The following is a 13,164-nucleotide window of genomic DNA, read 5'->3' on the forward strand; positions in this document are numbered from 1 at the left end:
CAGATTTTAATGAAACTTTCTGTACATGAGAACTTTGTTACAAAAAGCCACTTTGCATACTTCGTTTCTCCAAAAATGATCTAGATTGTCTTTTGAAAAGGTCAAACTTTTTTTACCAATTTAATTCAAACGGCTATAGTCTAAAAATGACAAATCCTGCAAAAAAGTGTTGTAGGAGTGATTTGCACAAAATTAGTTAAATTTTTGAAAAAAAATTGAAAAAATTCTTCGTCGACTCCTATACACAAAAAAAAATCGATTTTAAAAATTTAAAATCGATTTTTGAAAAAACTCCATCTTTGATTTGGATGAAATTTTGTTCCAAGATAGGTAATTACGTTCCTTACCTACCATCAAAAATTCACGTTGGGCCCTTTTAAGGAAAAAAAGTTATATAAATAAAAAAATTCCTTGTCTAAACTGAATTTATTTTTTAAGTGCATTTTTATCGAAAACTAAACCAATGAAAGTTATAATCATCTCAGAGTCCAATTTCTGAACTGCTAGTTGCCTGATACATGCAAAAAATATCAGTAACGAATTTGGAAATATATTCATAACAAACTTGAATGAGGGCAAAGATAATCCATTTAACATCATCGATATATGCTAGATTTAACTAAATACCACTTGGCCGTGTACGAAGAAGTATCTTGTCTATGTACCCGCCTGGAAAGTAGAGATTGATGGTGTAGTGACCTGAATTGCGAAGTATGGGGTTCGCTCGTTCAAGAACCCTTTGCTTCGGTCAGTGAAAATTCTGGTTCTCCATCCTATAAATTTCGGAAAGAGAAAAAACAGTTTTCTCTGCTAAGCTTCCTCGTAAAGGCCTGAGAGTGTCCTTTGAAGGGTGCTGTTATAAAACCGAAGTAAGTGGTTTCTGGTCTCGGTAATCTTAGAAACTCGCAGGGATTTCTACATGGTACATCAAAAACCCCAAGTGTCCGTATGTTTCAGTCCCTGCATTTTCCCCCAGGTTTTACACAATGCATTTCCTCTACGATTAAAGGTCAGACGAAACGAGTATCCAACGTGAACAACCGTGAACAGTCTCCTACTTTGTGGTGGGCAGATATTGCTTAGAATTATACGCGAAAGGAATTGTGGAACATCGGATCGCCCGAATTTTTACCAATATACGCGGCGCTACAAATGCAAATGAAAAACTTGATGAAAGATGAAAAACGCGATTATTGGCACCGGTCCGTCAACGGATTAACGGACAGATCATCAGAGAAACAATGTTTCGTCTGGTGGCTAGGGCCTCCGTTGTGTATTCGATTCAACCTGTGATTGGAATACACGGAACGTTCGTCATATGGTGACAGCTATACATCGCTTTTATGCTCATTATTATGACAGTAGTATTGAGTGCAATCATAAAAGAGGCTGTGTTGCCAACATTCTCCCACAAACTTGATGGTTTTATATTTACCTATCAACGACCATGCCCACATCGTTACAGTTACAGGAGGCTCTCCATTGGATGGAGCATGAAAAACACTCTGTATTTCTTGGGGATAACATGGAAATTTTCGAGTACTTTATCTGAAAAACCATAGCAGATTACCTTAGTTTGAATTCTTTTGCAGTGCTCCATTTCGGGTAATGAGAAGGTGGACACTTGGATTAGAATGATAATGAGAACGTGGACATTTAGGCATTACCAGGTGATATTTATGAAAGATCGCGTAGCTTCAACGAGTTTTTAAATATTTCTGTTCAGAGGACACTCGAAATTTGGCAAATTTCGTGGAGCGATGGAAGTTTGGGAATCCCAAAGGTATCAATAAACCATGGTCCAAGAGAATGGATGATGGTCATGACTTCATTCGGGTGATATCTCGGGTCTTGTACAATCATTATATGTAGAAGGCCCATCTCCGGCGTATTGAGGTCGTGGAGAGCGGTCTCTGCACTTGTGGTGGCGTTTATCACGATATCAAACATGTTGTCTGGTCGTGCGCTAAGTATTCTAGTACCAGATCTCCGTTAAACGAATCCCTTCGGCCTCGTTCCAGTCCAGTCTATACCAAATTCGTTACTGATCCTTTTTGCATGTATCAGGCTAGTTGCTGGGAAATTAGATTCTGAGATGATTATGTCTTCCATTAGTTCAGTTTTCGATAAAAATACACTGAAAAAAAATCAGTTTGGAGAAGGAAAAGTTTTTTTCAAATAATTTTTTTCCTCAAAAGTGCCCAACTTGAATTTTTGACGGTAGGTAGGGAACATAATTACCTATCTTGGAACAAAATTTCATCCAAATCAAAGATGGGATTTTTTTTGTAAATTGACTTTAAATTTTTTAAAGCGATTTTTTCAGTGTAGGAGTCGATGGAAATTTTTTCCAATATTTTTATTCAAAAAGTTGACTAATTTTGTGAAAATCACTCCTACAATATTTTTTGTAGGATTTGTCATCTTAGACTATAGCCATTTGGAAAAAAATGGTAAAAAAAGCTTGACCCTTTTCAAAAGACAGTCTAGATCATTTTTGGAAAAACAAAGTATGCAAAGTGGCTTTTTGTGACAAAGTTCACATGTACAGAAAGTTTCGATAAAATCTGAGAGGGTGCAGCCAACATTTGTTCGAGTTGGCGCGAAATTCCGTTTCCCTTGTTTCTATGAATCTGAGAAAACTTGCGGAAAAAGTTTGCAATAATTTTTACTATTTTTGTTAAAATTTGAAGTGTTTGTTTTGTTCGTTGTTTATTCTGAACTAACAGAACCGTAGCGTAGTATTCTGGCGTCTTTGGTAGCGTCTCAGTTATGCGCCTCTTTGCTGTCTACTTTTGCTTTCATTTTCAGTTTGACTTACAAAAAAAATTTGTGTGATAATGATACTCTTATCCTGACTTATGTTATAAAACATATCAATATTTTAGCGCCCCCCTAAGATTTTGCGCCCTTGGCTGGGGCCAACCTAGCCAATCGCATGCTACGGCTTTGAAGACAATCACAACTCACAAGGCAAAAGAAGAATCCATAGGCTTTGTGAAAAAAACATCCAAAACATTTTTTAGCCAAGAAACGGAATTTTGGCGAGCTATGAAAACCTGCGTAAGAAATAGACTGTGAAAAACTTCGACTGTGTACTCGAGCTGTGAAAAACTGCGATCCAATCGACTGGAAAAAATCGTAGCAAGAGAGCAACGGAGACTTAATTTTTGACTGTTTGAAGCCGAAGTCAACTGAACAACGGTCTATCTTTGGAAAAAGTACTGAGACTCTCTTTTTCGTAGGCTATCGCAATAAATACTAATTGATGAAATTTAGTAGCGTAATTTAAAATGACAACAATTTTGATTGTATGAATTTCGAATGCAAATTTGGGAATACTCATTTTATTTTTTAATAGATGAAAATTTAAGGCAGGGGATTCGCGTTTCGACTGCGTCTTTTCTAAATCTTTGCACTTGGCTAGGGCTCCAGACAGATAACAATTTGTAAAAATTGTTAAAAAGTCTCGTATGTAGGTGAAAGCGGAAGATACTGAATAATAATTCCCAAGCTCTCCTACAAATCACACGTCAGTTGCTCAAAAATATTATGTTTTCCTGTAGCCATTATTGAAAAAGTCTACATTTAAATCTTCAATTGTCATCTACTTGCCCTTTTGCCTGCCGTCATAATAATAATTGATATCGATTCCTTATGAGATAATCCATTAGCACGCATATCTCCATCAAACAATTCATCTGGCAGCAGATGAGATCAGCATCCACATAAATAATAACTGAAATGGACCCATTTGCCATATGTACTACATTTTGCAACGTGCATTGTTTGTTCCCGCTCCCAATCAACGTGATCGCGCAAGACAATACAAATTAATGATCCGATCTTGGCAATTGACCGAACTACGATCGATCCCAAACCGACTGATGAAAATATCGATGTAATCCTCTTATCCTGTAAATGGTAGCAGTGACTTTTATACCTCAAGCTACCAATTGCTCGTAAATTTGCCACGACCTCCCCCTGAACCAGCTGATTATAATCCTTCGACTCGATTGCTCGATAAATCCTGAAACATGAGGCAGATAAGCAAACAAACTACTCCCGCACCAGCAACCAAGTCAAGGTAAACTTTCCCTTTTCGGAACCATCACTACCAACCCGGTTGGTGGAATCGAAAAACGGAAAACTTCGCTGAGCACACACACACACACAATCCTCCATCGTCGTCGGGGGCAGGATATTCGCAAGGATTTTTACGGCCACACGTTACCCCTTATCCTCGATAGCGTTCTGGTTCTGGTTCTGATAGTCAGTCGATTCCATCTCGGTGATCACGACCTCACCGGTCTGATCCGACGACTCGCGGCGTTTGGTAGTCGTCTTCTTCACTTTGCGCGTTTTCTTGACCTCGATGGTCTGGGTACGCATCACATCAACGTCGGCCATTTTTCCGCGCTCGGTTTCGATCCTATCGCTATTTATCGGTTAATTGAAAAGCACTCTCGACTGTAGCGAGGTATCACAATTAAAAAATAAAATAAAAAAACAGTTGGCTTTTCGAGCTTGAGCAATCACTTTTTTTAATGCAGAGGTCAAAGCAGCACACAATCAATTCACACTGCGTTGTATCACTCGCGTGGCAGAGAACAGGAACAGAACCTCCCGGCGTCCGGCGATTCCGCGATGCTGCGAATAATTAGTGGGTTTAGTTGAGCTAAGCTAGTGGCGAACTGTAGCGCCTCGAGGGTCGAATTGTATCTCGATCTCGATGGTGATCGTGGGCCCGTTTGCTCGCAATTTAAACTTAAACGCTTGCCGTTATTCCGTGCCGCAACTACACAATATTCTACTGCTCCAGAGAGTTTTCACTCTCGGTTGCGAACGAATGGGAATCTTTTCTTTTTTTTGTTGGGGCCGTCTGCGTCGTTTAACGCCCGAAAACGGCACACGGGATGACTGTTTTCGGTGACGGCGCCGTGAGAAGCAACATAGTCACAAACGAAACGGAAAGCAGACGCGTCATCGAGAAAATGTGATGACGTGCATGCAGGAGGCGGTTGATGATCAGCATGCTGGGGAAAGACTTATGGCGTGTAGTTATTCGAGTAGCATTCGGTCCGCAGAATATGACTATAGATGAGTGAGTTGCTGGCCAGGGACGATGGTCCGAACGCATGCCAGAAATTTGAAATTACCGACGAGTGCAGCTAAATAGTGAACTTTGGATAATTCTATTTTTTTGGCATTTACATTTTCCGTTGGACAAACTGTGGCCGCCGAATCACGTTTTTGATCGGTTTGTTGTGTTTGTTTGTTTGTTAAATAAACGGTAATTCATCGACGGTTTACGAGTACTGATCATCACTGATGAAATTGCTCATATAGCGAGATTTACTTTGCAGCCATAGCGGTGGGAAATTCTTTGAGTGAGTCGAGGGTTATATTTAGATCATAAATTGTTGCTGGTGGAATGTTCGGGTATTAATTGGAGCATCCATTTCGACGAGATAGTATTTGGAAGTTCCATTACCCTATTTTATGTACAGATATTGTAAGGATATTAGCCTTAAGCGATTTATGCATTGCATCTAATGGTACTGTTTGATTTATTAACGCGCTAGATGAAGTTTCATTTTCCGGACGGTTTTCAGTTTCCCGGGATTCGTGAAATAACAAAATACGTATCCCTGGATTCCGGGAAAATAAAAGAATGTACTCATTTAATGTATAATTTCTTTAAAACTTGTTGATTCAATTGTGTATAAATCTCGTGGTTTGTATGTTTATAACTTGCACTTAGTTCATACAATGCTATGTTTATTCGGATGCTTTTTCTTTGATATATTACCTAAATTGCGGTAATGATGATTACGTGAGACATTATATACCAAATGTCGCTTTTCGAGTTTTTGTGAAAAATTGAAACACGTGCTTAAGCATTACCTTTGCGTTTTGATGTATTCAATGCAAAGCTGAGTCAAATGACAAATTTAAGAAATGCCCAACTGTACCGCTATTCATACAAATAGTTCTAATTGACTCCTTTGGACTTATTAAAATTCAATCACTCCCTGTAGAATATCGAACGGTATTCCTAGTTTAAAGATCGTTCTAAAATTATTCTTTTTAGTTTAACATAATTAATTGCTCCATTATTCTTTCTTGCTAAAAAGTTTAAACTGTATTACTACTCATAAAAACATTTTAACGACATTCAATTAGCTAGAGACTACTGGGTAGGGAAAGTTATGAAACTTAGAGCCATAGTACTCAAGTGAGAGCAAGGATGTGAAGTAAACAGATCGGAAAACTAGAAGTGGCAGGGTCATTAGAACAGGCTTAATATCGTGCGGGCTTAATTTTTGCCTTCTGATAATGAGGGTCGAGCTTAGGCAGAATAACTACGAATCACCCGAGTTCACTATCATGTGTCCTGATATAGGTAGACGTATCTATCTTTACCGTGACAACCGGTTCTAATTGGCCCTCCTAATCTTAATAAAATAATATTATCCTCACTTGTATATGCATAAGATAGCTGTAACATTCCATAAGTTTCATTTAAAAAATATATTGGCACCTGTAAGCTAACGAAAACGTGATTTATTAAATAAACGAAATGTTAAAAAAATGACAGACTCATCAGTAGAAGGATGCGGTATTAGTACAGGTCGGACTCGATTATCCGGGGAATCGATTATCCGCGATTCGATTATCCGGGGAAAATGATTCGATTATCCGGGTGTTTCGAAAAAGATTCAAATTTCAACTAGAATGTCTGATTATAGTGCTATTTCGAACACTGCAGTCAACAAAACTTTTTGCGGGGGTCTAGGGTTAACCTCCTCACAAATTTTGCCTTACTTCAAAAAAAGCTTATATATGGTTTATTCCGTGCAAAGTGGCAAAAAAACAAAATTTGGAATCAACCTTCACGAATTGGAACCAGTTTTGAATAAATTGTTCATATAGAGCCAATATATAATATCCTAAATTATTATGTCATTTTTAACCACCCCTAGGTCCATGGGAACACTCCTAATTTTAACAAATTGTTTCAAAAAAATAATTGTTCTTCGGATTATATCTCTGGTACTCTTTGCACTAGAAGCAATCAGAGAGATGATTTTTTGAAGGATTTGTTTAATGAATTTGGAAAAAAATGTTAGTTTTTACGCCAGTGTTGCCAAATATGCAACTTTTTAGTATTAAACTAAAAGTACATTTTTCTTGAAATACACATATCGGTTACTGCAGGACTTTTTTACACATAAAATGTCATACTTACTCGGTCGGTTTCTGACACTCTCTTGGGAAAATGATGAGATGCTGTTCAGGATTCCGTTTGGATACGTTCTAGGATGGAATCTATTTCAAAATTTCAATTGAATCCTTATCCGTATTTTTATGTCTTTTTCTCTGAATTTTGATGAATCCTTCTCAAAATCTATGTTCTTATTTTCAATGAAGTCCGGTGTAAAATTTTGATGACTATCCTGATTTGAGTTCCAGTGGACTTTGACACAATATTGCTCTTCTTTCATTTTCTTCCTTAACAATTGATCCCAGCTCAGAATTTCAATGGCATCTTTAACCCATTCGTGCCAATGTTGTTGATATTTAATCGCGTTTTTAAACGACTATAACTTTTGATTTACACAACGTATGTTTACAATGACAAGTGAGGATAATAACTGGGACTAATATCTTTCATTCGAGCAGTAACAGTTATAAATATTATCAGTAGAAAAGTTATCACAATTAATCTGATTGGGTTCCGCTGAAACAGTGCTGCCAGGGATAGTTTCTGTGCAAGTGAAATTTTGGAATATTTTCGTAGCAAATATGTAAATATTATTGGAAACCGCGTTACGATAGGTTCAGACTGTAAGATACACCCTAAGCGAAAAACTAAGTATTATATTTGCCGTAAACCGTCGAATCAAAACACCCAGCTCAACCGTCGATTCAAAACATTACATCGAAGTCAAAAGGCCTGTCATAAAGCGCAACCGAAAAAGAACGCTGCGGAAAACATAGCACGAAACAATGCGAGCAAAACACACTCACACATATGAGCACCCCGATATTGCTAGAAACTGCCTCGGCATCAACGTACTACCGCCAAAAGGGGAACAGACGCCGCTGCAGCTGGTTGGAAAATTGTGCGCCGGCACACTGCTTCAACTTACGATCAGCTGCAGCCGTTGGACAGTTGGAACGAGACGGTCTCGCCGAGGTTAGATTCCGTGTGGCTCGCGTCGACAGAAGCGGTAAGCAAAATGGAGACATTATCCCTCTGGATAAAGACTCGCCATCTCAATCTTATTCTTATTATTTATCTGTAAATGTCATTCAAATCGAGCACGAGACCTGTCAAAAGTCCTCAATCCGAAGAAAATCGCTTCGAATCCTTCTGGAACGAGGGCCATTGACAGGTCTCATGTTCGATTGGAATGACACTGACAGATAAATGGTAAACAAACGATTGACGTGTCGAGTCTTTATCCAGAGGGATTCAGCGTCTTTAATTTACAGTGTTAAAAAGACGTCAGGCGGAAAATACCCCGGGAAGATCCTTCGGAAGCAAATTGGCTGGCAGTCCGCATTATCAGTCCCAGCAAAGACCCCTTTCGGAAGGGTGAGTTAGCGGAAGCGAAACGAAACGCAGAGGACTAAGGCAATTGCCCAATAGGGTCTTTTTTGGATATTATCTTGCAGCATTTTGGCGTTCTGTTAGCCGGTCAGGATCATCGAGTCAGGTTCGGCGGAAGTTTGCAGCACCACAAACAGAGGCGGCTGCGTATCTCCCACGTGTGCTAGGTTCACGATCGACGAGCGAACCGATCGGAGGAAAGCAATAGGTTTGAAAGGCTGCTAATCGGCGCAAACGTCGAGCAGGAACGCGAACTTGGCACCGGAACGCGAACGACGTACAGGAACGTAAACGTCGTGCTGCAAAGAGAACGACGTGCAGGAACGTGGGAAATAGGAAAATGGCGGAATAGTGAGTAGTAAAATGTAAGAAGAGTGCATTAGGAAGAAGAGAAAAGACATGAGAAGTGGTTGGGGTGTAAGCATGGTGGAAGAGAGGAAGTAAGAAGAAAGAAGCCATGGTAGAGGCATAGTAGATAGGAGCAATCAAAGAGAAAGGGATAAGAACAGGAAAAGTGAACATGGGAACAATATATGTTTATTGATTTGAGTAACACACATTCTTTTGATTTGAGTTGGTGCGTTTTGTCCTTAGTGTTCGCGTTTGGCTTCGCTTTTGGTAGTTCTGCTCTACCCGCTGCAGGGAACCCGCAACAACTGATAGAACTTTCTAATTAAGACTGCCTTCAACTACCATTTTCATGAAATTGGACTTGATCGGAAGGTAAATATTGAGCAGCTGCTAGCACTGCGAAAGAAGCACCTATCTTTATGAAAGCAGTTTTTTCGTGTTTCATGACGCCAACAGTTTTAAGAAAAAATAGTTTTGGAACCCTATATGCGGTAGAAAAAAGTTGGTCGAGAAATGGTTAACAAGATTCTGATATCCGGCAGTCACTGGAGGCAATTTCAATTCTTGGGTAGATCAAGCAAAAATGGATGTTAGGCTATGTAAAGAGGGTGCCAGCAGTACTTCTCGCTGAGGCCGCCGGGAACTCATTATCTACGTAACCTTCTGTAGTTCTTCGCTGGGGGTGGGCGTAGCGTATTGGTAAATCGATTGCCTTGTACGCAGCGCACCTGGGTTCGAGTCCCGACCCCGCACATAGGGTTAGAAATTTTTCATAAGAGATTTTTCTAACCCGAAGAGGCGAATGACCTTAAGGTTAAAACCTCAATAATCAAAATAAAAAAAAATAGTTCTTCGCTGGTGACAAACATAACTGGGAGAGTTTGCGAAGACTACATGCGTAGTGATCACCTGACAATCCGGTACGATATTGGTCAACTAAATGATGTTACAAAGACAAGGATCTCTTTTTGGATGCACAATGCGCCCTCTTTTAACTAAAATGAGTGTTAAAAGAAAAGTAAGCTGTTATATGTGACACCACCACGTAAATTATACTAGGGACAAGAAGCAGACGCCCCCGTTTACTAACTTTATTTTTTTCTAGTCTACGAGTAATCGAATCATTTACCCCGGAAAATCGAAGCCCCAGGTAATCGAGTTAGTCCTGTATTACAGAAGACACACCTTATTAAAAAGTGTGTCTTAGAGTTCTTGCGCAAATAGCTATAAACAACTGATACATATTGTTAACTCGTTACGAATATAAAACGCATTGAAATTCTGAGAAATCGACTAGGGTCAAAATAGGTACATTTACATTTACCATGATAGGAAAATTTAACCAGACCATTTTATTTCTAATTTTTTCGCGTATAAAGCTTAAATTCATAAAATAATACAAAAAAGTTGGATTCAATTTTCCGGGTGATTCGATTATCCGGGGTGAGATTTTTTTGAAATCCCCGGATAATCGAGTCCGACCTGTAAATACAAATGGCATGCAGTTTGTATGGGATATATTGTAACAGAAGTGCCGATTGGAAATGATTACAAACAAATACGGCAAATGTAATGATGGCCTTACGAAAACAGAAATAATTTGAGCGGAGGGAGATGTGTTTGTTCAGTTATATGTGCAATCCAAATCTCTATACATGTCTTTTGTAGTGCGTTGTTGCAAATTTGCTAGTTACGAACTAAAAACTATCATTATCGTATATTTTGAAGCCCCACCTTTTAGCCCGGACCAAACCTTTAAATTCAGTGAACCATTTCGAAATTTCGATCAGCAAGTTTGTCTTATAAGTTTAACGTTAAAAACTCCTGTTGTAATGAAAGGAATATTTGAACGATTTGGTCTTTGGTCTTATCGATAATTCCAACCATCTTGTATTAAATTTGCAAGTATTTAATACGACCGGAAAATAAACAAAACATGTTTTATGGAATTTTTCATACGCAAAGTTCGGTTTAGGTGCCTTGGTTGCCCTTATTCGCTATGTGCCGACATAATTAGTTTGTGGCCTAAGTCACGTCTACATTCAATTTCCTATTTAATCTTTATCTGTACAAGAACGAACACTGATTAGGTACCAAATCATTTTGGATTTGGAAGGCAAATGAATGGTTTCGAGTGGCGCGATTTGTGATTTGCTGATGTCCGGAAAAGCAATAGCTAACAATAAGAGCTGGTGTACATATAAGGAAGGTGGCATGGTGTGCAAAGAAGAGTAGCTGGCGAACCATGCTGCGGCATTAGTCAGCTGTACAATTGATTGCGCTTAATTGTGCTCGAGAGGTAGAATCGTGAATTCTTCTTTCTAATATCTATCAATCAACGAATCCGAAAAATGTCGATGCCAAAAGCGCCCCAGACTTCGAAATCAAAACAGGTACAGCAGTCGAAAAAAAATCATCTGAAAAAACTACAAGAGGCAGCTCTACCCGACCAGAAATTAACATCAAAATTATATCAAAATAAGATATTATATCATGGGAAAATATATATCTCTGCTTACTATAAAATAAAGCTGGATAGTTTTTATACCAAGAAAATGTATCGGTTATATCTTATTATATCTCAGTCTATTTTGATATAAAGTATTTTTGTTGAGTCTTGGTTTGATATAATAATTATATCACACAGACGGATATTCAAGATAGTTTATATCTAATTGAGGGCAGTAAATATATCCGAAAATATCAGAATTGTATCACATAAATCCAAATATTTTTTTCTTCTGTTTTTAATTAATAAATCAAAAAATTTCTTGTGAAAGATAATTCTCATTAGTACAATTTGCATTTAATTTTGCTGTGTTAATAATTTTATTATTGTTATTACCGTCGCAGCTACTTGATAGAAGTTGTTCGAACTTAGAACTCGCAATTAGTTCAGCGTACTTTTATAATTTGTTCATTTTTTTCTCAGGCGTTCCTGTTTTGCGCTTTACATCCTTAGTATATTTAAAATGCTTATTCCTATTCTTTCGCATGTTCTTCTCTCTTATACTCTTCTTTAGTAGTTTGCCTGCAATTTATATACGTTTTGCTTCCATTCCTCTTCAGGGTTTACAGAGTGCTGTTCTTTTGGCTTGTATGCCGAAACCAGTCTAATCAAATTTCTAAAGCTACTTTTATTTTTTTTTTTTATTCATTTCGTTTATTTGATAGGCACAAATGCGTTAGCTTGGCGGTGCCAAATGCTTATGTTTTTACATTTTGGATATCTTAAAACTAGGAGGTTACAATGTTGAAATATTTTTTTTACAAAGGAAAAAAAAAGTTTACAGCTATCTTAAGACTAGAAATAAGATTCAATATACAAGAGAGGGCTAAAAGATTTTTTTATGAAAAAATTTAAAACAAGGGATTCACTTTGATATACAAGAGGGGGAGTAATAGTATTTTACGAAATATTTTACGGTTATCTTAAAACTAACAATATAGTTTAGTACACAAAAGGGGGAACAAATATTTATGACAAACTTCACAGAAATCTTAAAACTAGGGATTCAATTCTATTTACAAGATGGAGGACAAGAGTTTCAATAAAGAGTAAAAATTATAGCTATCTTAAAACTAGGAATACAGAATACTAATTTGAATTTTTTAACTAAAACTTACGCTTGGTCAAGATATTCAGAGGGTGGCTTATTTCCGCATCAGTGTAGCAGCAGTTGTATCAAGGACAGGGGCGAGACAGGGAAAGAAGAGCAAAACTTGCAACTTTCGCTCGAACGGGGGGGGGGGGAAGGGGGATCAGCGAAACAAATTTGCGCCTCAGTCTAGTAAGTCGTCGAGTACCGGATTGGCGGATGGTATTCTTCGGACCCGCGGGGAATCCTTCAAAACTCATCGGACCTCGAGTCGCTCTCGCTTCAGTTTCCTTCTATGCAGGCGTAGTGGTAAGGGCGACGGCGGTTACATAGTGGCACTCTGGAGCTGATCGGTTCCACAAGGCAGGAGGAAACTCTAAAAACGAGAAATAAAAGAGAGGGGCTAAATTGGGATATTTATCGTTTTTATGAAGGTATAAATAAGGGACATATAGGGGAAATCACGAGTTGCCAGCATATCTCGGACTGGTACATTGGGTGGTCTACCTCGGGCCCGAAGGGATTCCTTTAACTGAGACCTGGCGTCACAATACCCGGCGCATACCCAGACAACGTGTTCGATGTCGTGATAGC

General features: G+C 38.4%; 1 protein-coding gene and 1 long non-coding RNA gene across 6 annotated transcripts in view; one reads left to right on the plus strand and one right to left on the minus strand.

The window, feature by feature from the left end:
- The window catches only part of LOC131690283 (four and a half LIM domains protein 2), a 605,833-nt gene that overhangs the window by 77,441 nt on the left and 515,228 nt on the right, over window positions 1-13,164 (minus strand). Inside the window, exon 1 of one of the 5 annotated variants that reach the window (XM_058975940.1) lies at window positions 4,235-4,729. The exons of the other annotated variants lie outside the window; for them this stretch is intronic. Within the exon in view, the coding sequence (XP_058831923.1) occupies window positions 4,235-4,410 (176 nt within the window). The 5' untranslated portion in view covers window positions 4,411-4,729. Of the gene's footprint in view, window positions 1-4,234; window positions 4,730-13,164 lie in introns of those variants that run through there. 5 annotated transcript variants of the gene reach the window in all.
- LOC131690287 (uncharacterized) lies at window positions 8,108-9,096 on the plus strand. The gene is made up of 3 exons (XR_009305551.1): window positions 8,108-8,237; window positions 8,503-8,605; window positions 8,660-9,096. It is a non-coding gene; the product is annotated as an uncharacterized LOC131690287 (long non-coding RNA).

This window comes from Topomyia yanbarensis, chromosome 3 (assembly GCF_030247195.1).
Source record: "Topomyia yanbarensis strain Yona2022 chromosome 3, ASM3024719v1, whole genome shotgun sequence".
NCBI lineage: Eukaryota > Metazoa > Arthropoda > Insecta > Diptera > Culicidae > Topomyia > Topomyia yanbarensis.